Source organism: Zootoca vivipara, chromosome 5, assembly GCF_963506605.1.
Source record: "Zootoca vivipara chromosome 5, rZooViv1.1, whole genome shotgun sequence".
NCBI classification, from domain to species: Eukaryota; Metazoa; Chordata; class Lepidosauria; order Squamata; family Lacertidae; genus Zootoca; species Zootoca vivipara.
The window spans coordinates 40,627,246-40,653,911 of NC_083280.1; the positions used below are offsets into that span (position 1 = coordinate 40,627,246).

Here is a 26,666-nt window from a genome sequence, read left to right on the forward strand (position 1 = left end):
GGAAGCCTATTCAGCATAATGGAATTTCCCTTTAAAAAAGGGAGAACTTGGCAGCTATGTTCAAAGGAGGAGTGTTTTAATATTGAGTCTTGTTTAAAGAGCTGCAGGCCTTATGCACTTGCATTTTGATAGTAAACATCCTGAACTCTTTGGGGATACTTACTTGGTTACCACCCCACACTGCTGATGGAAGATGTCTGTTAAAAAGAAATGCAAGTAATTGCAAAACCTGTTATTAAAATTTGGATAATGGGGGAGGGGGGCGGAAGGAAAGCATGCCAAGGGCTACACAAGTCAAGTTGATTGTCACTAAATGAATTACCTGTGTGGTCCCAAGTACCAACAGCATGAAGATTGCAACCCTATGCAACTCACTCTTGTCAACCATGTCTGCTCCTTCCACAGTGAGGTGTGGCAGCACAGTACTAACCTTGCCCATGGATAGTTTTCTGTGCGTGACAATATAGAGAATAGCACACAGGCCATCACAACTTTGGATACCTTCTCAGGAGAGTGGGTCACATTGCCCTACCATGTGATGCAGGCCATGGAATCACATCTTCAGTGTCCCCAATGACTATTTGAATAGAATAAAGGGCTTCATTGAGTACCCATGGGTATTCAGCTGTGTGCATGGGGAAGTAAAAGGGTTATCAATGGCCTCTCCTGTCTGGATGTTGCTATGTGTTAATCCATCTCACACATCTACCCCAAAGCCCCCTGTGGTCCTCCAGCAGATGTAGCTGGTTAGAAACTAAGGATCTAGAAGTTAGGAACATTTTCTGGCATTGTAGCCTTCATGTGAGATGGACACTGGATACTGCATGTCACCATCATGTAGATAGCGTTGATAGTGGTGGTTGCACTAGAAGACAACAGTTTCATAGAACACATACCTGATTCTGGCACGCTCTACCTCAAGGCTGGCAGTGCAGCCTCATGGGACACAGGGTGGACTACCCATGCCACATTCCATTGGAAATGCCCTATTACTGGGTAATGCAAGCCCAGGAGGACATTCTGAATACTGTTAGTATGGAGCAGACCCGATAGGTTGGAAATGGACATGGTGGTGCCATGTTTAGAGAAGCAGAGAAAGGAGTTGGCAGTGCCCAAGAGGCTGACCAGCTCGCCCAGCTGCTCCCCTCCCCCAAAGGCATCTTGAGCCCTGGATCTGGCTTTGTTCAGCACTCCTGGAAAGGTGTAAAAAAGGTGTGCTTGGCAATGCTCCAGTGCAATGAGCTTGTGAACCATCCCTGGTATAAACAAAACAAAAAAATTCCTTCCAGTAGCACCCTACAAACCAACTAAGTTTGTCATTGGTATGAGCTTTCGTGTGCATGCACACTTTTTGTTTCAACTGTGGCACACCAACAAGGCTACCTACCTGCGACATCCCTTTCTTTGTACAGGCATGCTACTCCTCCAGGGTCCACCAACTGTTGTGGGTGTGGTGGCTACCCTCCCACTGACTGCCTAGACATGCCCCTTTCCCCAGATTTTGGAGCACCACTGTCCTTATCTCCAGAAACACCCCCTTGCCCCCGCTCTTGCTCCCTCTGCTACTATTTGGATATGGGCTTCTAGGGAAATTGAAGAAGTTGATGAGCTTGTAGTCAAGGGGCAATCTACACTTGAGTGACACCCCCCCCCTCCCGCATGCCTTACCTTTGCACTAGCAGGCCCGCTCAGACTCACTGGCCTCTGCTAATGGTAGCTCATCTCATTCTGCCCTAGTATGGGTGGGTGCTCTATTGGGTGCCTGGCCAGCAGCATGCATGGTGGGTGATACTGTACATGCTGGGAGCTGCATCTAGACTGGCTGCTCCAAGTGGAATTGCTATGGATGTGTGTGTGTGTGTGTGTTTGCACTCCTCCCACTGCGGTTGTTTTCCTTTTGCTGGCAGTGGCCCCTCCCACTGAATGGAATCTGTATGTGCTGGATTTTGCCAGTGTTATGTCCTATATAATTATGGTACTAAGAGAACTGATAGCAGCTTATTACAGAAATACCAAATGTGGATGAAAATATGTTTAACCTAGATTGCTAAAAGTGTAACTGTTGTCCATATTACCAATCTGTGTTTTTTTTAAATGTCCTGAAGGAAAGCAGTTACTTCCCTATAGTTCTTATCTGGCTTTTCTTTGCTGGGATCTGTGGCACAGAATTAGATGCACCTGTTATACAAAATCCTCCAAATCCTTTATTCATGTTTCCAGGATGTCATATAGCACAAATTGTATGTAACACAATGAAGAGCATCACACCAGCTACAGGAAGTACTGTGCTGTATGAGAGTACTTTGAAAACAATATCCCAGAGCACCAACATGGGCACACGCACACACTCAACAACACTACAAATCACTTTGAAATGTATTTTTTAAAAAATAGACAGCTAGAGACTTCAGAACCATTTAAGATTCTAAATGTAGCAGAACCACCAGTGCAAGTGGCACTGGGTTTATGAAGGCTGCTCTAGCCACTGCAAGATCTTAAGGAGCAAAAAACTGAGTTGGCTACATGGAAGTAGAGTCATGTCCAAACAGTTTCAAGATAGATGGTTCTTGAGGTCTGCTGCAGAATCCATTGTACAAACCTGTGAAGTTATCTCTAAAACTGTAGGATGGAAGGACAGGGACTGTCTATCACGTTTGCATCAATGGTTCCAATTAATAGGCACTGGCACATCAAGAGGGCTAAACAAAATGTGACTGTGAAGAGTTTAAACAGGGACAAGCCTGAGAAAAATCTTTGCTCCTTTGATAGATCAATAATCATCCCTTAAGGTCATTGGGCTCCAACGTATCCATCCATCGTCCTTCTTACTCAGATGTAGCTCTCTAAAACAAACCCCCAATTAAAAGAGCCTTAACACTGTTCTGTACAACCTTTGTTTCCAGAGTCTTTATACCTCTGGCTCTAGACTTTTTCTTTTCTCTTCAATTTGGATACTTTCTTGACAGTTCCATTCTTATTGAGAAGCTTCAGAACACGCTCTTTGTGATCCAAGACCTTTAGCATGGATTCTCGAGCTTCATTTATTTGATCCATTACGAGCTTACATCTCTGCATATTCCCCTGAAACACAACACAGGACTGATATTAAGCTGCTGAATGCCTCATAGGCACACAAGTAATCTTTAAACAACCACATTGAAATGTCAGATAGTATATGACCTAAAGAATTTTAAAACAAACAGCCGTTTAAGAACAGATGAACAAGTATGTTTCCACTTTCTGCTAATAATAATCTAAGAAATTAGACTCTCTACATCAAATGTACCAGTTACAGGTAGGTAGCCGTGTTGGTCTGATGTAGTTAAAACAAAAATTAAAAAAATCCTTTCAGTAGCACCTTAGAGACCAACTAGGTTTGTCATAGGTATGAGCTTTCGTGTGCATGCACACTTCTTCAGATACAGTGTGCATGCACACGAAAGCTCATACCTATGACAAACTTAGTTGGTCTCTAAGGTGCTACTGAAAGGATTTTTTTATTTTTGTTTTGACAACAATAATAATAACAATAGACATTTATTATTTATACCCCGCCCATCTGGCCGGGCTCCCCCAGCCACTCTGGGCAGCTTCCAACAAAATATTAAAATACAGAAATCCATCAACTACATCAAATGTATTATGTGAGAGACATTTTGCATTTCAAGACACATAGTAATAATGGTGAACTTTCAAGGCGAAAGCAACCTCATTTGGACGCAATGCTGAACTTAGTGTTGCTTGAATGAGGCTTGTGTGCTCTCCCCCTCCCCTTTCCACTTCTTGCATGGTGGCAAGGAAGAGAGTCATGTCCAAACCTGGATCAACGATAACTTTTAATTATAGTTTAGGGAAACAAGCCAATTTCAAACCATGGTTGATTAAGATGGCTTGTTTCCCTAACCAAAATTAATATTAACCATAATTTAGAGTTTGAATGGAATACTAAACTGCTGTTAATTAAAAATGGGTATCTTCCTTATGGCTGCTGCAAAGAGGATGGAAGTGCAGAAGCCAAAGGTTTATGTACACAACGCTAAATCACAGTTTAAAATAATGTCCAAAGCAGTCCAATAGAAACAGATCAATGCATATTCTTCCCTGATTAAAAAGATAAAATGTAAGTGTATAAAACTATGCATGTATCTACTCTTTATTACGAAGTTATATACTCTGGATGCATGCTCTTCCTAAAGGAGTAATTCAGTGTGTCAATGCACTGGCCTTCCACCAGTGTTTGAAGAACAATTTTTTGAGACTAATGGACTAGTTCTTTTCTCTCTCTCTGTTTCTCCCCCCGCCCGGTGTGTCTGTGTCCCCTCACTTTTAGAAATTATTATATATTATGCTCAGGCTTTGAACAAGCACAAAACCATGGAACCTGTGAATATCCATTTTCTATTTGTTGTAGTGTTTAAATACATCCCAAATTATTCATTTTTTTAAAAAAATAACCATATGTGTTGTTTTTTAATAGGTTACTATTTTGAGTGGCTATACTAAAATACTGTGGGTTTGTTTAGTCTGCTTCATTTTCTACTTCCCTCTTTTAACAGTTCTTTGTTTCACATTTAAAAAAGCATGTCCCACCATTTAAATTAAGAAAAAATACCAATTGCAAATCACCAAACTGAAGGAATGAACAATAAGCCTTTACCTGTATCAGTTCATTTATTCGATGCAAATCATCATCAGTTGCTGCCTTTTTCTTGGGAATGATCCCTTCTTGTAGGGAGGTGAGCCGTTCATACACATCGTGCTCCAGGTTGGTCTATAAAATATTAGAATTTGGCAAGGACACCTAACATTTTCACACAGTTTCATATCAAGGGCTACATAAGCTATAAAAATCCCATCTGCTCATACAACTGCTTTCAAAAGATTCAGTACTATTTTTCACTGCTGACAGAACAGTGCTCCTCTTCTTAAGGTTACAATGTCTTTATTGCAACTGCAATGGGATGCTCTCTGAAATAGGCTTCAAAATGAAGCAGGGCTGTCCCACTTCAGAATGAGGAAACATGGGTCCTAGTCTATGCTTCTTACAATGCAGTACAACAGTAACTCCCTATGTATAAGTAACTGTCATCCGATGCCTGTGAAATATATGCTTTGAGGTTCTAAGTCCTCTTATACATAGATCAAAACCTCATTTCACACGCCATCAGTGGCCCCAGTACTCCTAAATTACATACACAATGTAATGTCACATTTCCATAGTACTCCTCATGGCCTTGGGAGCTTGGTGCTAGAATACAAAGCACCTACATCACCCCCACCTGAAATAGAAGCATCCAGGAATGTGGAAAAGTGCTGCCTCCTCAAGTCTGCAGCAGAATCCCAGACACTTCTTCAGATCTGTGCACCAGAGGGAGGGATTTGCCAGTTTTGAGCATCTGTATAAAATGCATCAGTTCTTATGCCTGGATCAAACCTTCCATTCATACCTGATATACATATATTCAATTGCAACCTACAACGTATCCCTCAATCTTGAAGGGAATCCAATTCCAATAGTCTTATCAATCTGATGGTAATTTTTAAAAATAATATAAATGATATATTTGTATATATATGATATAGTTTTGTATCACCTTTCAGAAAGCTTGCTGGGCTAAGGCTTTTCTTGGAGGAATTTCTTCCTTATTTTATATGAAACTATCCCATTTCCCCCACTTACCAACTGTAATAGCTGTGCTGCGCAAAGGTGGACCTTCCACCCCTGCGCACGGCAGGAGACACCTTTCTGATTAGCGATCTCTTGCAGCATAGCCTTCTTCTCTTCTAGAACAAGTGTCAAATATAAGACACAAGCAAATAATGAGGTTTTAAAAGGTGAAATGTACCTTATTCCTTGACCTACAAAAATACTAAGTTTACTGCAGCAGTCATTTGTGTACCTGGTATGTGAAACCTGAATGCAGGAACAGGGATCCAGGGTCAGATGTGCAATAATGCAACAGCCAAATTTTGTGATCTCAACAGGGGTGGAGTGGGGCTTGCTTTGAGTATTTGTATTCAATAAATACATAATGCAAAGTAAGCAAATCTCCTTGCACCCACTTTTCTTGCATAATTCATTTTGCTAGTCAGACACAGAGAGTGAGAGCAAACAACTATACAGGGACTATTTCCTGTCAGCTGAGGTTCTCTATTACCTTATGTATAACTAAACCTCAGTAACAATAGGAAAACTGATGTGTATTAATATTGCCTCTGCAGTACAAATATTACAGTGGCTTTAGATGGTGGATATGTTTCTAGGCAATTCGCTGCACATCCTATATCAGAGGTTAAATGTTTGCAAGTAGACCTGTCTAATATTGTAACACATCTGTTCACTGACCCATGCAAAATGTAATGACAGGAAGACATACCTTTCACTCTGACATCACTATACCGCTGAAAGTGATGATAGGCAGCTTTCCATGGGTTGCGATAGTGGCGAAGCAGTGTTATGGGTGGCCGAGGGCGTACAGGCACATACCTCACACCTTCTTCATCTAAAGCAAGATTGAGAAAAATAACTAAAACCTCTTTAAGGTGCTTGCATTTTGAGCTAGGAAAGAAAATGTGATCCCACGATAGGGGCAGCATACTTTGAATTAGAGATTAATTCAGCTCCAACAGGACCCCCCCCCAATAATAATCTGCCATGAAAAACTGATCTTTGCAGGGGGCGGACAGACCCAAAGTTGATCATTTTTAGCTCAAATTCCTTTTCTAGTGGCAACCTTACATTTTGGGTGGATGGGTATTACTTGGAGAAGATGACAACCAACCAATTATTTATTTATTTCCATTCACCTATATATTCTTTTGGAGGTGACTTGCGCTTCTCTGCTTTTACCAGCAAGCTTTTGGTAGTGGATTTCTCATCATCAGTGCTATTAGTCTCCATCATATCCCCTTCCTCTGTAGAGATTATGTGCTGCTGCTTTCGTGGTTTTTTCCTTGGAGAGGCACCAGGTGGCAAGTCACTAGAGGGCACTGAAAGGTTGTTGGCCAGCAGTGTAAGAGACGGGGAGACAGTATTTGTAGTCAATGGAGGAACTGCTGAAAGAGAAGACAGGAAGGGACATGTTTTAACAGACTGACAGGTAAAACAAAGGCAGCTCTAGATCCCATACCCTTGTCTTCAAAAGACTGTAATGCTAGAGACCAGATGCTAACTGCCAGTGCAGTGCCTTTGTAAGAGGAGAACATTATGTTTCCCTGGAGTCCCTCCTCTCAAGGATCTTAGAGCTTTTATATATATATATATATATATACTTTTCTCCTGATTTTCTTTTGAATGGTTTGGCCTTATGTCATGAATAAGAGTGAGCAGAGCTAAGCAAACGGTCTTTTGTTTCAATCCTCCCTGATCTATTTTTTTCCTGGGATTATGGTTACTATGACAGCGACAGCGTTTGGGCTCTTTCAGTTCCCAATAAAGCTGCAAGGCACCCTTAGCGCAATCGATTGGCAGTTTGTGTTTGCAAACTACTACAGCAAAAGTAACTTACAAGAAATTCCTTAACAAATTGAATTTAAGAGTAAAAGCCTTGAACAGAGACTTCTCACTAAGGCTGCACAACTGTCCTCTTAGTGTTTACTACAGAGCAGAATTAACCACTAATGTTTGATCTCTCCAGAAACTTTAATAGCAAGTGTACAGTGGTACCTCTGGTTACAAATGCTTCTGATTACGAACTCTGCTAACCTGGAAGTAGCTGCTCCTGGTTGCAAACTTTGCCCCAGGATGCGAACAGAAATTGCGCACCACAGGCGCGTGCACAACAGGATCCCCATTAGCGAAAGCGCAACTCAAGATAAGAATGGCTTCAGCTTAAGAACAGACCTCTGGAACGAATTAAGTTCATAACCAGAGGTACTACTGTATTCTTTTATTTCCACCTGCCATTTTAACTATGCAACTCTTGGAGCTTTCAGTGACATGCTAGCTACGGTCCTGCTCTTAATAAACTCTCAACTAAAATAAAAATATAATTTAAAATGAAGCAGCTAACATTCTAATTATTATCTGCCACTCTGCAGGAGATGGTGTGGGACTTTTGTACCTACTTTGAGCAGCTCATTTGTGATTGCTTAAGCAGAAATCTACCTGAGACTGGGCGCATTATATCCATGGGTTCCACTTCCTCTTTTATTTTTATCTCTGGTACAACGGGGCCCAATACTGTAGAGAGGACGCCACCCATGGCTGGTGGAGGTGGAGGAGCTGCCACAATTGTGGTTGAAGTCGGTGCAGCAGCAGGAACAGTTCCTGGAATGGTTGACAGGGCAGCTGTGGGCTGCGAAGGTGGACTAGCTGCTGTGATGATGGTTGGAATGGCAGCTGGTGGCTGCTGGGAAGTGGGGACTGCAATTGGAGGTTGTTCATTGCTCTGAATGGATACTGCCTCCACAGATACAGTCACTGGAGTGGCCATAGATACATGGATTTCTGGTTTTGGCTTGGCACTAAATGAAACAAAAAACAAAAAAGGAAAAAGTTAGCAGGTTCACTTATTCAAGATCCTACTACCATAACTGTATAGAAATGCAGAGCCTCTGAAAGATTAATTTTGTTCTGGTGTTGTTGTTTTTTGCAGTTTTCTAGAAACATATCTTACAATATGGTGACATCACATAAGTAGATGGAAGTCTGGGTTTCCAGAATCTAAGTAGTACAAGCCCACCAGAAATTGTGAAATAAAGTTACCAAGTTTAATGCCGTTTCTTCAGAATCTTGACAATACCATGTAAAAACATCTTAGGGTTCCAGTGCTATATCAAAAAATGAGGTCCAAACGAAAGAGGTTTTAGCATTATGCCTGAATCAGAACCGTTGATTTATTTCTCCCAAAGAAATCACATTCAGGATACCAAGAACATTGGCTTCCTGGTCATGTTTTTTCAAATGCAGAAAGGAACCAGGAGTGCTGGTTTGGACAGAATTTGACAGTAAGCCAGTCAAATTTACATGCTAAAAACTATCAAGCTAAGAATACATTTTAGCACAGATGACCCCCAGTACACTGGACCCCATTTTGGACAACAGATTTTTGTCTGATCCACTAAGCCAGTGTTTCCCAACCTTGTGCCTCCAGCTGTTTTTGGACTACAACTCCCATCATCCCTAGCTAGCAAGACCAGTGGTCAGGAATGATGGGAATTGTAGTCTGAAAACAGCTGGAGGCACAAGGTTGGGAAACACTGCACTAAGCCACCTGCTCTGTGGTTTGTTTTCCCACTCAAAGGGGAGAAAAAAACAAGGAGTGCTAAAACTGTAGGCACCATCATATGGCTCATTGGCAAGACTATCTTGCCTAACTATGGCTATGGACAGGCTTATATCTGAACATGGCCAGTATGTGCATATTGTAGTGATCTGAGAAAAAGTAATTCAAAACTCTTAAAATAGCTCCCTATTTTATGTTCCCCAAGTCCTAATCTGCTTGCACAGCTCAGTGATCATCACTGAATATTTCACTGAACTCCCGTTTACCCAGAAGTAAGTATGCACCAGCTGTCTCCACAGAGCTTATTATTTTGCAATGGGTAAGAACAGCCAACATCTCTTTCACCATTTTTTGCCAAGTTAGAATTACAATACTTTGAATGCTTTACATATCTTTTTATTATGAGATCTTACCCAGCTGGTCTTGGCGATCCAGATGCACTCCTCATAGAGCTTTCCACTCGAGTGCCAGATACCTCAGATGGCTGCGGAGGGATGAGGCTTTTTCTAACCGCCAACCTGCAAAATATCCATGAATATAGTAGTTTCTGAAAAGCAAAACTATTACAATAGTTGCCAAGGGTGCTTAATTTAAAAACAGTGTACTATTAGTCTCTTCTGCTGTATTTATCCTATATAGGCTCCAGCTGGGGGGCTGATTAGAATTGTTCACTCCAGCAGATTAATGGAATCCAAAAGATTCCTGAATTCACTAGGAAATTTTCCAAACAGAACAGCTGCCTCTCCTGTAAAGACCCTAGTCTTGCTGTGGAAAAGAAGATGATATAGACCACTGACACAATTGCACCTAGGGGCCCTCTCCAGTCCTGGTTTCTCACGAGGCTTTGGGCAATGAAACATGTCGGAAGATGGCTAGAGCATAGATTACTTAAGATGTAAAGCGGGTTTGACCAAACACAGGTGACCGAGCTCTTTCCTTGTAGGTGGTTCCGAAACTACAGCTGGTACAGAATGGTGCTGGACAGCATGGACCATGTAACACTAATTCCTAAGGCTCTGCACTGGCTGCCTGTGAGTTACTGGGCCTGATTCAAAGTTCTGCTATCTATATATATAAAAATGTAAACTGGGCATGTGGGTTACTATCCACTTTTCTCCGAAACTGCTTCACCGATTCTGTTCAAATTTGAACACAACGTCCAAAGCGAATGTCCGAAGGCTCTTATAAGGTTTTCAAAGACAGATGCCACACCTCCGCCAAGTGAAACCCCAAAAAAACCCTGTTCCAGAATGCACCACTCAGCCAAAAGTGCATGCTGGGAAAAGAACCAGGTTGCAAACCGGCGCCCTCTAGCGTCAGCTACACTGGTACCAGCTACACTGGTAGCTACACCTATAGAACCTTCCCTCTCAACAGCACCTCGGCTGCCGTTTACATACTAGGCCGAAGCCTTTACAGACTAGGCTGAATGGAGGTACTGACTCGCCTGGGTGGGGGTTGGAGGGGAGAGGAGGGGAGGGGATAGGTCAGGACACAGTGGGACCAGTCACAGGGAAGAGCCGGGGGTGGGGGGAAGAGGGAGCGTGATACGTCATGGGACGGGACAGGTTGGGGGGAATCACAGGGAAAAGCCGGGGGATGGGGGGGGACGGGATACGTCATGGATCGACACAGGGTGGTGATAGTCACAGGGATTAGCCACAGCAACGCGTGGCAGGGCCAGCTAGTTAGCATATAAAGCCCTAAACGACCTGGTACCTAGTTATCTAAAAGAACAGCTCTCCCTATGCTGTCCAACTTCTGCCTTGAAGTCAGCACTGAGGACCTGCTTAGGGTCCCACACCTAGGCTTCCTGCACCACTCACTCCAGACTATGAAAATTACTTCCTGAAGAAATACAGTTGCCCCCTACAGTGGCTAGTTTTAAGAAATTGCCTGGTCCCTGTGTTGAAGTGTTTTTACTCTTCTACTTTTACTGATCTGTTATTCTGTTTTCTCTGTAACTTATTTTTAGTTTTGAATTTTTTAAAAAATACACACACCCCTGTTTTTGTAAGCTGCTTTGAGCTATGTACTGGAGGTAAGGCAGGGTGTAAGTCTTCACTAATAAATACATATTCCATGGTTTCTCGCATGTTTTATTGGTTCTGTCATAATGCTCAGCATACGTAAGATGATTGATGAACAGAATGCTACAAGTTTATGGGTTGTATCAAACAATATTGTACTGTCGGTGCAAGGACCTTCATCTGTGCAATGAGACTTCTCCCTCTCCCATCCCTGCACACCTGGCCCAAATCTCCTACAGAGGACTGGAGAACCCACAGAAGACATTTGGGGGGGGGGTGCGGAGGGAAAGGAAATCCCATTGCGCAGGCACAAATCCTTGCACCAACAGGATGGTTTTATTAGATACAACACTATTTCTTGTACAGTGGCAAGCAGATTGCACATTACCAAAGCAACTGCAATTTTACTCACCCATCTGTAGTGGGCTTCTTCCGGAGAATGCTTGGGCGAGGGGATGAACCCTGGGCTGGTGTACTAGAACTGGCATTCTGACTATGGGTTTGTACCACTGTAGTTGAAGCTGGAGCAGTGTTGAATGTATTGCTGATTGGATTGGCCATAATAGTGGCTCCGTCTGCCAAGACCACTGATGGAAGGAACAAAAAGGTTATAGGGAGGTAGCAGACAAAAGCGAGAGAAATTTAACCAGAAGCTGTTTCTCTTAAAATAAGAAGTGGGAATGTTGTTCCATTCTATGGTTGCTCAACAAATGCCAAATTTAAGGAGACAGCCATCCAAATCATACTCTGGAGCAGAACCACTGAACTCAATAGACTTAATTACAGGTAGGTAGCTGTGTTGGTCTGAGTTGAAGCAAAATAGAAAAAAATTCTTTCAGTAGCACCTTAAAGACCAACTAAGTTTTTATTTTGGTATGAGCTTTCGTGTGCATGCACAGTGTATCTGAAGAAGTGTGCATGCACATGAAAGCTCATACCAAAATAAAAACTTAGTTGGTCTTTAAGGTGCTACTGAAGGATTTTTTTTCTATTTCAATAGACTTAAGTCAATCTTTTTAAATTGATCTACTAACAGTATAACCAAAATTGGATATCAGGCTTATTGATTTAAAACTATCTGCTGCTCAGTTCTACAAACGTTAACTCAAGGTGTTCAATGGGGCTCTCTCAAAAATGTATACACAGGATTAAAACTCTAATTAGCCCAGTTTAAGAAAACCACCCACAAACTTGATCATATATTTTTGCTAGGAGATAGGGAACAGCAAATACTTTTTACTTACCAGAGTATCTGGCAAACAAAATAAAATGTCTAAGTGACTCTAGCAGTGTGTTTGATGCAGAAACAGAAATGGCAGGTGTCCATGTTAGTGACAGCCCAAACCTATGCATTTTTAATCATAAACCCCACCAAGCTCAACAGAACTTCTAAGCAGGCGTTCATAGTAGTATTGTAGCCATAATTGCATGACTAATTAAAAAACCCCAAGAGGAATAGTTATGGACAATTTTGCTCGCAACACAAGCATTCTTGGCTAGTTACCTGATGTCTTGGTTTCAGTTTGTGGCTGTTGAGCACCCATTGGTGCAGTCTGAAGACCCTGTGTGCCAATTGGGGCAGCTGGATGTAGCCCTTGGGTTCCAATTGGCGCAGACTGTATTCCTTGTGCACTGATGGGTGCTGGTTGTATACCCTGTGCACCAATTGGTGCAGACTGGATGCCCTGAATATGACGGGCGTGAGATGCATCCACTGTCATCAGCTGCATGGGATTAAGATGAACTGTGGAGGCCACTCCTACTCCAGTCTGAGCCGCTATGGCAGAATTTGGCGCCTGAGCTGAAACTGGAAATACCAAACAATAGACTTAATTACACACAAAACAGCCAATTTATTATCTTGTGTTGCCAAGCAGCATTGTTAGATTTTGTATTTAAATACTTGTAGTTTCTGCACACATCTGTGGTCCTACTGAAGATGCCAACAGATTAAATAAGATTCATAAGCCAGCCCTTCCAGCATTACGTTTATACAGCAGCAACAGTTGCTTCATAATGCTAAAGCTGAATTACAATAATCCTCAATCCACTGTTGAGGTTATGCTAAGAAAAAGAATCCGTTCCAAAGAAAACATATGGCCCTTTCACAGCTAGGGTCTAGCTATCACAACTTTTCTGATTAGCTGAAGTAATTTAGAAGTGGTCATTACTGGATGAAACACCAATAGTTTGGAATAGAGCAGCTGAACCCTCATGTGAGCTCATGTAATACAATGGCTGAGAACACAAAGCAGAGACTCGCCAGTTAAACTTTCACCTCAACTGCCAAGCTATTAGAAGTTATTCCACAATGTCAGTCCTGGTTTAGAGAGCTTGCCCAAACCACAATTTGCCAGTTTAGATTTAACAGCAAACCCGTTTCCAAAAACAACAGGACATCCAAGAGAAGTGTGGAAGAGGACTGTCAGGAGGATTTTTGTTTGTAGCAGTAGCCATTGCGAAACAAATCACAAGAAACAAACAAGTCAATTTGAGAGTAATTACAAAACACCAATTTTTCAGAACGGCGAATCACCAAAACTTAAAAATTGCAGAATTCCCAAAATCATTTAGATTAAAAATTCCCCTTGGCAGTCAACTATGTTTGGGGTCAAAAAAACAGACCATGTGGGGTAGTCACCAAAGTAGTTCTGTTGGCACAAAGACCTCTAGCTGTGCAATGGAATTTCCTCTCCTTCTGGGCCCCCTGTGCACCCCCCCCCCAGTCTTTTCTGGGGATTCATCCAATTCTCCTTAGCAGATTTGGGGAGGGTGCGAAGCCAGAAGTCTTTAGCAAAACGACTAACATCCTTTGCTGATCTGCTTCATCATTATCTTGACTTGAGCAACAACAACAACATTTTTTTATTCATACCTCGCCCATCTGGCTGGGTTTCCCCAGCCACTCTGGGCGGCTTCCAACAGAAATGTTAGAATACACTAATTTCTTAAAGATTAAAAGCTTCCCTAAACAGGGCTGCCTTCAGATGTCCTCTAAAAGTCTGGTAGTTGTTTTTCTCTTTGACATCTGATGGGAGGACGTTCCACAGGGCGGGTGCCACTACCGAGAAGGCCCTCTGCCTGGTTCCCCGTAACTTGGCTTCTCGCAGCGAGGGAACCGCCAGAAGGCCCTTGGCACTGGGCCTCAGAGCGGTGGAGGTGGAGACGCTCCTTCAGGTATACTGGACCAAGCAAGCTTCGCAGAGAGGTTTTAAAAAATTATTTTAAATATTAAATTTGCCAAATAACCTTTGCTTCTTTCCCAATGTACTTTGGAACCCCACTTTGAACTTAAAAAAGAAAATTTTATGCAGAAAGCTCATTTATGTAGCTGCTCTAAAACTCATCCGTAAATCAAACTTTGAGATTCCTTACCAGGATATTGGCGTATAGTGGATACAGAGCTGGTAATTGGTGTGTAAGTGTGGGCAGCCAAAGGGTAAGGCGGTGGATATGTTGGTAAGAAGTACTGGAATTGAACAGGTACTGACTGTCTAGAGGAATGAAGATAAATTAAATGTTAGACACAACAATATAATTGTAGCCTTCAAATGAATTGTAGCAGTGATTGTTAATTAACCTTTGTTGCAATGCAATCGACTGTTCTGGTTTGCTAGCTTCTTTGTGGGCCATCACATTTACCTACATGGAAGGACACCCAAAAAGCTTCCAAATTCAAACCCTCTTTCTATACCCTGGCAATGTTGGACAGTATAATTCAATCAAGAGTAAACAGAAGAAGTGAAGTGAAAGAGTTTCTACATTTGCACATACTTCATGTCTCTATGTAGTCTGTTTGGAGAACATGTATACACCAGACACTCTTTCCACTTCCTAACAATGCAGCTCCTTTCTCTTCATGTACAGCTGCCCTGAAATGCAGGAGCCGAATTTGACATGCAGCATTATTTGCTCCTCATGAACCTGACAATTCCCTGAATCCACACCCTTTTAAACAAACTGTAGAATTTGAAGCGCACTGTCCATAACTCACAGAACTGGAAGCTTAAATTGCGGCTTGGTTACCTAGATGTCTTTTCAGCCAGATTGGTTCAAATCATTCCAAAATCACAAGCACTTCTTTCATCAGAAATAGGCAAAGCCTTAGCTGGTGCAATCCTATGCACATCTATTCTGAAACTAATCTTACCAAGTTCAATTTGGCTTACTCTCAGATATGTGTGTGCATAGGATTAGCTTTGGGTACTTAAGTTAACTGAGAGATCAAAACACATTTCATTAAATTTTTGCAGATGTCCTCACATATAACATACATGCAATATAACCAAGACGATTAAGTACCTATCCTATGTGAGTAAATTCATTCAGTTACCTGTTATCATTTCTAGCTTCCATGGCAACTGGGTTTGGAGATGCCCGGTGCCCCGATATAGGAATGAGATTACTCCTCTCTGCAGTGTAATCAGACTGGATGCGAGGGGAAGTGTGCGTAATTTGCTGTGGGACTACTTTAGCTATACAGTGAAAAAAAGACATCCCAGTTATTCACAAAGTAAACTATAGTAGATTCATACTAGGAAGCAGATTCTGGTTGTTCCTTTGCTGGAGCAAGATGCACTCCCAACCTCCATTCAGCTTGCTCCATGGCTTGCTCAAGGAGGGGAACCTGCTTCTCCTGCCCAGCACTACTGTTTGAAGCCACCCAGTGAGGCTACTTTTCACCTTTAACAAGATGGGTGGAAAGGAGCAGTGCAGGGAAGGTTGCAAAGCACAGGGCTGACAACACCCATTGTGCTGTAATTCTCCAGCTTGGAAACCCCACACAAGGGGTTTCAGCAGGTAGGTGGGACCAGACACCTGTCAAAGTTGTCCTGTGGGAATCAAAGAAGTTTCCTCACCCCTAGTCCATTCTGTCCCCAGCAGAAAATAAAATGATAGATCAAATGACAATGAAGCTCAGAACTGATGCTCTCTTACCGACGGGGATGTTTGAGGTGGTCACAGCCGTTGCATGGGAGGAGTGTGAGGGCATAGTCACTGTGACAATTGTACTTGTAGGTGCTTGAGTGTGGGATACAGAACCTGAAAGGAAGAAAGGTGCACAAGCAATTAAGCATTCTTCAGAGTCTGTGCCTTTGACGGAAAATGTACATCACAAAAATATGGAAACTTCTAAGCTAGGAACTTTCTGTTGCTCCTTGTAGAACAGCTACACCCCTAGGCTGCTCCTGCAGTAACTGGGGTAGTGTTTTCCATGTGTGCCTAGCCTCCAAAATCACGTTAAAATCATGAGAGATAAAGGGCTTTTTTTAAAGCAGGATACTTCAACCCTAGTAACTGGCTTTTGTATTTGTACAGAAGAAATGCTGAGCTGTAGATACTCACCAGCTGTAGTTGCCGAAGGAATGGTATTGGTTGCTAAAATAGGGGCCACAGTTGCTGCTGCCACTGGAGCACCAGTACTAAATATTGTTTTCTGCAGGGGGGAAAAAGTTGTCTGTCAAGAAACCATGATTGGCATATTTCGGCATCTTGGAACAGAGATGGCACTTCCCCCGATCTGATGCTTTACAGAGGAGCTGGAGTAGATGGGCTCCCATTGTTGGTCCAAGTGACCAGCTCACGAGAGTCCACAAGCTAGCTAGACTATCAGCCACAGCACAGCAGGATGCCATGAACCAACAACACCAGCAGCACCAGAGGACTGAGCAAAAGAAAGATGCTAGGTATATCAAACACCAAGTAGAAAAGCAGTGGCCTAGAAGAGGAAAGGAAGGCTAGACTTGCTTGGCAGATTAAAGAAAGCAAGGAGGCAGACTGTGTTCCCGAAAGGAAAGAAGCTCCAGGCTTAGGAATGGAGGATCGTGGGTTGGAAGTTTCCCTCCCCCTGTCCAGACCAACAATGTTTTGTTTCATGTCATGAAACCTCATTCAACTACCTTATAAAACCATATGGTAAAAGTCAGACAACAACATGGAAAAAACTGCGCTGACCATGCTTATAATATTTACCTGAGCCATGGTGTGAAGCTGCTGTTTCTGTGTTCCTATGGCTGGATGGGACGGCAGGGTAATTCTGGTTGCTGTATCCCGTGGCTGTGCAGGGCGCTGAATACTGATAGGTGCAGAAGGTGGGTGCTGCTGAATTGACAACGTTGGCCGGCTGGAAAACACAATCTAAGGTTCCTTTTCTGAAAGCACTTAACAGTCCGTCGACTCATTTTATGAAGAGACACCACAATGGAGTTTAGAATGGCTTCTTCATTGTGCATTACATGAATTAATGCACCAACAGCATTTCTTCTGGACAGTTCAATCAATGCTGTTTCACATTATATGGCCACCACGTGAAAGGGTGCTTAGTTGAGCTGCATAGCAAGATGCTGCACACAGAATGGCTCCTTTCATTGAGCAGCTGCCTAGGGAGGCAGTTTGAAGCAGCTCCCATTAGATGGCCATATTGTGTAAAGTGGCCCTCAGTTAAATCACCATACAGTGGTACCTTGGGTTACAAACGCTACAGGTTACAGACTCCGCTAACCCAGAAATAGTACCTCGGGTTAAGAACTTTGCTTCAGGATGAGAACAGAAATCGTGCTCCAGCGGCGCAGCAACAGCAGGAGGCCCCATTAGCTAAAGTGATGCTTCAGGTTAAGAACAGTTTCAGGTTAAGAACGGCCCTCCGGAACAAATTAAGTTCTTAACCAGAGGTACCACTGTTTATACATTTTTTTTATTTAAGAAAGCAATCCCAAGACACATTTACTAGGGAGTAAGCTCCACTGAGCACAGAGTGACTTACTTCCAAATAAACACATCTGATTGTACTGTTAATGGGTGTAGTGGTTACCTGAGGGTAGCTTCTGTGGCATGTGTTGTCGTTGTCGTAATAACAGGTGATTGGGCCCTCGTGGCTGACACTGTTGCTACTACAGCAGGAGGGATGGTACTTGAAGTTGTCACAGGAGGCCGGGACTGTGGCAGGTAAGGAAAAAGTATGTCATTAGGGCTTTCAACCAATAATTAAAAATAATAATTCACTGCCTAAAATGCAAACAAATCACACATAGCAAAACTTTGTAAAAAATGGACCTCTGAGTCTCTCTAAGGGTCAGATAATTTGATTGCCAGGCATATTTTTCTCCCTTAGCAATATGTAGATTATTTTTGTAAACAAATTATAAAGAAAAACTGTTGGCAACCTTACAAACTAGGAACTATTTTACATATAAACAGAGCTTGGCATGGTAGGCTCCACAACTGTGCTTGCACCACACTGAGCTCCCTGCTGCCTTGCTTATCCCCCTTGGTAACTGGCAGCGAAGTGCAGCACTGGAAAGTCAGGAAAGCAATGCAGCCCCACCTGTGCCAGCCACTACTGCACACAAAAGGAGCTAAAAGCCAACCAACCATTACAAAAATTGAAAGCTCTTAACTGGGGGATTTAATCTAAAGTTCACTCTTTGGAGAATATTATTAGTTTGCTCCCTTTACAGGTTCTTTAAATCTTGGCCTGCAATGCTGAAGAATTTGAGTCACAAGAACAAGTTGTCAGATTTTACAGTTCATTTAACTATGTAAGTGGTTTCCCACTTAAGAAAAGTCCAAAAGAATCTGAAAACAACAACAACAATAATACTGCACAATTGTCACCTGCCTGGATAGGTTGATGAATGATGTGCTGAACTGCTGGTTGAGCTGTCGCTGCATTTGGCAACTGTGAAGCTGGCCTCAGGACAGTTGTCACTTTAGAACTGGACATCACAGCAGCAGCTGCCGCACCTGAGGAAAATCCCATGTAAAACTGAGACAAACCCTAAGACAGTCCCCTTTTCAAAAAGTGTAAGAGCGGCCGCGACTCTTTATACATGACACAAAGAATTAAAAGTGTCATTAGTAGTGCTGGCTAAACAAAGCAATTTGCAAAAAAGAAAGAAAAAGTGGTAACATCAACCAGGGTTGTGTATCGGCAATATCCCTCAGCTGCATAAACCATTGAGAGAATAGGCTGTGGAGCTGTATGCTCCCTCCTCCCTTCAGATGAATGAGGTTTCTCCAGCTGGCTTGAACTGCAGATTATTTTACAGGGGTATTGAATTGAGCCTAATCTTTTGAACAGGACTTGAAGCCAATCCTATATAATAAAGTCCCTGTGTCTCTGCGTCCAGATTCTGTGTCCCTTTGTCCGCGCTAATGCGCATGTGCCCCACAGACACAGGGACTGGACGAAGAGGCGGGACGTACATGCACGCGCGTTCTCTCCCCCCCCCAACCCTCTGCCTCCCGTTCCCCTGTAGCGCCGCCTCCTGACAACCCTACCTGGCCTGTGGGAGGAGCGGCGGGGCCGCGGCCTTCCCTCCCTCTCTGCGCTCAGCCGCGGGACACAATGGGAGAGCGCTTTGTTTAATTGCGTTCCCAGCGCGCCCCGCGGCCGAGTGCAGAAAGGGAGGGAAGGCCGCGGCCCCGTCGCACCTCTAGCGCCCGTTTTCTTAACGGGCTGAATTAGACTAGTTTGTATATAAATTGGTATATAAAGAATCTGGCTCATCTGAACTGCAGTTGACACCAGAATGTAGACGGCATGTGATCCACAGCATATTCTAAACAAGGGGCAGCCAACATGGTGTCCTCCAAATGTTGCTTGACTACAACTCCCATCAACCTTGCCCACATTGTCCAGAATAAGTTCATTACATAATCAATCATTCCAAGAAAGTATTATGTACCTCGAGGTAAGTGAGACGCTCCAATGTGTAATGGTGGTCCAGGAGCACTACTTCGGATTATTGACATCTGAACATTGGTTGTCATGATATGGTGCACATTGCTGGGATGTCCCTGCAGACAGTAACAGATTGTGTGTGGGAAATTGTCTCGATGTAATGTACAAGAAATGCTTCATATACAACCACACTACAGTTAAGCCATTGGAAAGTACAGGTTAGATATGAATTATTATGGTAGGAGATACAAACCAAGGCTGTGGGTACTTGTGGTTCACAGTGCTTCATTTGCTTTCCATGACTTTCAACAAACAAAAAAGTTACTTTAGAAGAAGAAAATGATTACCTGTTGTCCACTGATTGTTGCTACGGGAATAGCAGAGGCCTGTGGGATGCTGCTCTCCATTGTTACAGTAACCTGCCCTGGGACTTTGGTGGGGCAGGAGAGAGGAGAGGGTGGAGCTGGTGCAATAGGGCGGCTAGGGATGGTAGGCTTCAGGGGAGGCTGCAAAGAACATAAAGATACAACTACTGGTTCTTAGAAATTTGTGGCAACAGAACAAATAAGAACAACGCAAGTATGCACCAGTTATCTTACCTTGATGCGAAAAGAAAACCTGTAACAAACTTAGTGGTAGCCACAGTTTAATTAAATTATTTTGAATTTCTCTATACACATTATTCTTCGGAAGAGAATAATATGTGCAGAATCTACGTGCAGAAATATTGCTTTCTTAAGATCAAGTAACTAGTACAAAAAGCTTTAATCTTGGAGACAGCTACTGGGAGTTAACACACAGACAGACATACCCCATCAACCAATTTCCTTGAAACTTTTTGTAATCCTGCTCTCTCCCCCTTAACAAGAAATAGGCCTAGGGTTTGAAATTACGCAACTCCCTACTAGTTGCCCTAGAACAGAGACCGTCAACTCTCAAAACCTGTGGGGCTGTACTTTCTCTAAGCCAAACTGTTTAGGATTAAGATTCCCAATGATTATCATTTCACTGCCAGCCTCAGTGTACGGGGAAGATGACGCAAGAGACAAGATGCCTCTTTCCAATTAGGTACTGTGAACCTCTTCCTCCTCCGACAGTTCTTATTCATGCATGGCAAAGAGAAGCCGTCAGCAACTGGTACCCTCCAGATGTTTTGTACCACAACTTCCATTACCCCAGCCAGCACAGCTGACAATTAGAATGCTCTTGTAAGGGGGCATGACCAGGGTGCCCAGCACTTTTCAGGAAGAATTTAGTGGCATGTTTAAAAGATGGGCAGTAGGATATTTTGACTGAGCTTTTCATATATTCACAGAGTTGAAAAGGACTTGAAATCACTTAGAATCCCTGCTAATGCAGAAAATTAGTGGCTATAGCATAACTGTTAGCTTAGCAGCCTCTGCTTTAAAACATCTAACAAGGAGGGCCCACCACCTTCTGAGGCACAGTTTGTACCAATAGGGAGCATTTCTTTGTAATTTCAACCTATTGGTTCAAGTCCTACCCCTCTGGCATAACAGAAAACATATTTGCTCCATCACTATGAACATCCATATGTCCTAGTCCAGTCCCTTGTCAGACTGCCTTCAAAGGTAAAGGTTTCAAAAGATTTTTTTTTTAGAAAGCACCAGATAACAGTATTAACCCTTCTCTGTCCCAGGGAATCAAAGGCAGTTGCAATATATAAACAACTACATGCTAAAATGAAGAGAAAGTTGCACTTAAACTTAAATCTAGCCTGAGCTAACTTTGCCATGGCATTAAATTAGTGCTATTAAATACCCCTATTCCATACTTGAAAAACAGTGCTCTCATTACCTTCATGAGACCTTCAGAAAAAGAAAGTGGCACTGCTGGAGCTAAATGTGCTGGAGGAGCTGCTACTGTAACTGGCACACCAGATTGTACCGTATGGTGCTGAGTCAACATTTGCACCTGCGGATATGGCCGGACTACCACTGTTTCCTGCTTCTCTTCACGGGACTGCAGAGAGCCACCAGGGACCACATGATCTCTGGGAGCAACTTCCATTTCTCGGCTGGGTTCATCACTCACTAAATAGAAAAATGTATGAAATTTTAGAAAGAAAACAGGACTAGAAACAGGCAAGGCACAGGAATGCTGTCTTTGATTTCTATGGAACTTACTTCCAAAAAAGTATACTGAAGCCTTAGTAGATCAACTACAAATTCTGTAGTTGCCTTACCTGTAGTTGTTGGGTTTATCAATCCAGTAGATCCACTGGTAGAGATCGGAGGAGCAGCTGGTCCTAGACTTGTAGGAGGTGGTCCGGAACGGGGAAACTGCTGAGAACTCATTTCCACCTATGGAAAACACAGAATTACAAATAATTCATACGTCCACATTACTGAAGTCCTTGTTACTGAGGAATCCCAGCAAATTAAGTTACCTGTAGGTTACATATGTATGCACAGAGTAGCTACTGACAAATGACATGCAAGCTCTCCATCTGGTTAAAATCCAAAATCCAAACAGTTCAACCAAGTTCAGTAACTTAATAAACAAATTTTGGTGTGTTAATATATTTAAAAATAGTAACACAGGTTCAAGTGACAACCACCATGTGCAAATAATAAAGTAGCAATACATAGGCCTGGCACAGTGCCAACTTATGTTTACTCAGAAATAAGTCCCACTGTGTTCAATGAATCTTATTCCCAGAAAAGTGTACAGTACAGAGGTATTAACGTTACAACTTTTCGAAGTTGGGACTTCTCTACCAACTATCTGAAAAAACCCAGAGCTATAATTAACTTATGAAATCAAGACTCAATATTAACATTAGTAATATCTACAAGTAACAGTTGCTATCCAAACACCTGTGTAAGTTAGACATCTATATCAAGGTATTTTAATCATATACTGAACATCAAACAAACATACCATCATCTACACAAAACAAATACAGTGATGGTGTTTAAAGACCAGGGCAGAAATTCTTAAAATAAAAAGAAATCATAGATGTAATTATCTTGTACTTTGTAAATGGCTAAAATCCTCTATACTCTTTCCTGGAAGGAACCCCTGCTTAACTGAATGAGATTTACTTATGAGAAAGCATATGTAGGATATTTCTGTAAGAAAAGAAAACACTGGCTCTGCAGAGGCCAATGAGACCTCTGTTCTGATATGGACTTTGTGGTTTCCAGAATAATATGAAATCCTCATGCAGTTCCAAAGGAGGTGAGGCTGGTATTAAATACTAAATCTATATTGAAAGATTACACATGTATACATAGCTGTCACACACAGGTACCCCAATGCAATCATAAAGACTCAGCTAATTCTGTGCAACAGCTGAGCCAGCTACATAGCAACACTGAAAGTGACTATAAATGTAAAACCAGACCATTGGTCTAATTATACCAGCATTGTTTACTTTACTGTCTAGTTTCGAGGATCTCAGGCAGAGGGCTTCCAAACAACTCAAAAGTTCTACACAAACTACTATATACTTCTGTCGAAATAACCAGCAGCCATGCAGAAACCAGAGGAAGCGTACAACTACACAGAACAATACAACTACACTGAACAGCTAAACATCTGCTGTGCACACTTACAAGAGAGAAAGCCCTACTGAACAGAGAACTTATTCCTGAATAAGCAAATCTTGGGCTGCATAATGGAGTGTTAGGTGTTGGATCCTGACATCAGTAATCACATAAACCAGTTCTGAACTCCAGCTCCCATCAGTGACAGCTGGAATGGCCAATTAGCAGGACTGATGGGAGATAAAGTCAAATTGCACCTGGATGGCAGCAAGCTAGGGAAGACTAAATCAGTCTTCACATCCTTCACGATCATAACTTCTACATCACCATCAACTCCAAACACACTTTATGACACCGCAATACAAACGTGAATTCAACTTTCATGTGTTTTTCTCCCTCTTTTAACATCAATTGCAGGCAACACCTACAGTATTTCAATTACTTGCTTGGCAGCAGAACGCAGCTAACATGAAGTCATCAGGGGTAATGACTGCACGTGCACAGTGCGAGATCTAGGGGAATCCAGGAGCAGCTCCTTCTTCGGGGATGCTCTCTCTCCCCCTTGTTCTGGGAAACAAGCCAATTGCCCCGCCCCACCCCATCCCGCACCCCCGACCCTAAACTGCGCTGGTCGTGGAAGGGCCACTACCGGTACGATCAATACGATTATAACAGCGCCGCTTGCAACAGCTGGGCCGGCTCACCCGCCCGCAAACCCGCCGCTTCCAACTTTTGGCTTCCGAGACAGGCGCGATCGGGCCAAGTTGAGAGCGGAATCTTGACGGGAGAAGCCAACACTCAGCAGCGGAGACGCCGCAGCGAGCAGCACAAGGCGTCAAAGGGACAGTCGCCGGTCAGGGGCGGCTCCCGAGGCCCCTCCCCTTTCTCTCGCTTTGGGCGGAGCTCTCCTCTCGGCATAAGCTCCGCCCACTACAGCATGCGCGAAGTCCGCCCCCTCTCCGGGCAGCCAATTGGAACCCCTCACTTTCCCATAGCGAGCCAGCCCAGCATAGAAGGCAGCAAAACCTGCCAACCAATGGGGAAGCCCAAACAGGCTACGCCTGACTACCAATGGGAAAACAGGTAATGGCTAATCAGGAGTAGCCAGGGCCCGCCTCCCTTCCCTCCCTGATCACTATGTGAAACAGACGCGCAGGGCCAGGGACCCGGATGTTCAGCGAGAATAAAAAGGCTGCGGCGCCCGCCGCGAATACCCCAAGCAGTCGTCGTGAGTGAGGAGGACTCGGTCGCCCAGCTCCGACTTACTCTCGGCAGGGGCTTGGCCAGAGGGAGCGGCGCCTCTCCCTGGCGCCCCGCTCCCGGAACGAGCCCTCCCCTCACCCGCCGAGTTACCTGCAGCCGAGGGGGCGGCGGAGCCTCTCGGAGTAGCCTCCGGAGCCGCTTCTTTCGCCGACGCTGAGGGGGCTCAGTCGGGAGTGTTGCTTCCGCTGCCGCAGCAAAGCATCCCCTCCCCCCTTTCGATTGATTGGGTCTCGCCTAGTCCTGCCCACAGCGGTGATAATTTCTCTTCGCTATGCGCGTCGATTGGCTGATGCGGCGCTTCCGCAGAGGCTCCTGGGGGCTGTAGTTCGAGAACTGAGCTTCGCCCATAGATAATGCCGCGAGATGTTGGGGGAAGCGAGAGGGTTCCGGTTGGCTGTCTGAAAGGAGGCGGGACGGTCGTTTAGGTGCCTCCGCCTACCAAGGTTAGGATTGGTCTGCTTTCTTCGGAGCGCTTTAGTAAATGGCTTCTGGATGGAGAACGGGACGGTCCGCTTCTTGGTGAGATGGCGGGAAACCGACCTGGAAGCTGTCAGTTATTTTCCCCGCTCCCACTTCCGAACCCAGGCTAAGAAAATAAAAAGCGGGGCTGCCCTGAAGCCGTATTGCTCCCGCTCTGCCTAACATTTACCTGCCTGACCCTTAATAAAAGGTTTATTATTGCCCCTTTGCTGTGATCTCGTTATTTAAAAACACATAAGTTCTCTGTATTTTAGCAGCATCTCATTCACTGGTTATGAACGGGGCTAATATTAATATTATTGTAGTACATGGAATATAATGGACAGGCGTGGACTCTTGGACAATTGCCGTCAACACTGGGCTGTCATATACAAGGGAAGGGTCCCCAGTGCAGCCTGTAGCATTCCTCCTATACTCACTGGAGTATATTGCAATGCCAGTACAGTGTCAGAGAAGGCCGGGTGGTGGCACAGGTTCAGATCCATGCTCAACGGTGAAGCTCCTCCATAAACTAATTGCCACATTCTACCTCACAGTTGTAGGAATAAAGCAGGGAGATGTACACCACTTAGCGCTCCTCGGAGGAACGTAATAAATACTGAACCAGCTTCAGCCCAGTAAATGGTTCCTTAGGGCAGAGAAGTTCTGGTGCGCCAGAAGCGGTTTAGTCATGCTGGCCACATGACCCAGAAAGCTGTCTGTGGACAAACGCCAGCTCCTTCGACCTAAAGCAAGATGAGCACCGCACCCCATAGTTGCTTTCAACTGGACTTAACTGTCCAGGGATCATTTACCTTCTTTACCTTTACATAATTTTATTTGCATGCTGCCTTTCCGCAGTTCAAGCAATGCTCAAGGTAGCTTACAACATGAAAAATACATAACTACAGCATAACAAAAGTACAGTACTGTAGTCATAATCAACAAATCATTAGAAAATACACAACCAAACTGAACAATTTCCACATAAATAACAATATCTAAAATAAAGATACAAAAAAGAAACAGCAACAACCCCCTGCAACAAAAACAAATTCCAAACACCTCCAAGGGTCTGTGTAGGAGCTGCAGCTTCTGCAGCTGGAGTCAGTGTGGGCCTCACCCTCCCATTCTTGTTGGAAGAAGGCCTGCAAGGCAAAAGACCAGATCTTCCAGGATTCACAGCCAAGATGGACTGCATGCCTTAGCATCCAGATCCTTATTTTAAACCACCAGCAGCAGTTTTAAGGAGGGTGGAGAGTACATGATCTGCCAACACTTCTGCTGATGGGGAAGAATGTGAAATGGGGTGGTGGAGGTGGCCATTCCTTTATGAAAAAAGGAGACTTGTGTGAAGCCGCACTGTGGCTGGCAGGATTGGGAGGGATAGGTGGTGTTGCACGTGAGGATTTTAGATATGGAGCTGGTGGGGAGTCTCAGATGGTGGGAAGTTGTCAAATATACAGTATATAGATGTTCAAGTTCATAGAAG

The 26,666-nt window shown here is 43.6% G+C and overlaps 1 protein-coding gene across 4 annotated transcripts; it reads right to left on the reverse strand.

Moving 5' to 3' along the window:
• Window positions 1-2,181: 2,181 nt before the first annotated feature.
• On the reverse strand, window positions 2,182-24,958 carry SAP130 (Sin3A associated protein 130). Of its 4 annotated transcripts, none has more exons than XM_035132715.2 (21): window positions 24,806-24,958; window positions 22,147-22,264; window positions 21,759-21,994; window positions 20,288-20,446; window positions 19,945-20,056; window positions 18,876-19,000; window positions 18,069-18,193; window positions 17,231-17,381; window positions 16,604-16,694; window positions 16,196-16,300; window positions 15,591-15,732; window positions 14,633-14,751; window positions 12,762-13,064; window positions 11,670-11,844; window positions 9,641-9,745; window positions 8,108-8,466; window positions 6,808-7,053; window positions 6,378-6,503; window positions 5,681-5,784; window positions 4,658-4,771; window positions 2,182-3,081 (listed from the first exon to the last, which is right to left on the reverse strand). In XM_035132715.2, exons 2-21 carry the CDS (start codon window positions 22,256-22,258, stop codon window positions 2,923-2,925), a joined length of 3,168 nt encoding a protein of 1,055 aa, XP_034988606.1. In that variant the 5' UTR covers window positions 22,259-22,264; window positions 24,806-24,958; the 3' UTR covers window positions 2,182-2,922. The 4 variants fall into 4 exon arrangements, with proteins under 4 accessions (XP_034988606.1, XP_034988607.1, XP_034988605.1 ...); XM_035132716.2 differs by having other exon boundaries at window positions 5,681-5,781; window positions 6,808-7,056; XM_035132714.2 differs by having other exon boundaries at window positions 6,808-7,056.
• Window positions 24,959-26,666: the final 1,708 nt, after the last annotated feature.

Excerpts from the sequence above, each read along its gene's own strand:
- SAP130 (XM_035132714.2), bottom strand. The coding sequence starts at position 22,258 with ATGAGTTCTCAGCAGTTTCCCCGTTCCGGACCACCTCCTACAAGTCTA. Across the intron at positions 20,447-21,758 it reads TTTCTGAAGGTCTCATGAAG|CCTCCCCTGAAGCCTACCAT; the intron begins GTAATGAGAGCA and ends TGTTCTTTGCAG. Across the intron at positions 17,382-18,068 it reads GCCACAGAAGCTACCCTCAG|CCGGCCAACGTTGTCAATTC; the intron begins GTAACCACTACA and ends TGTGTTTTCCAG.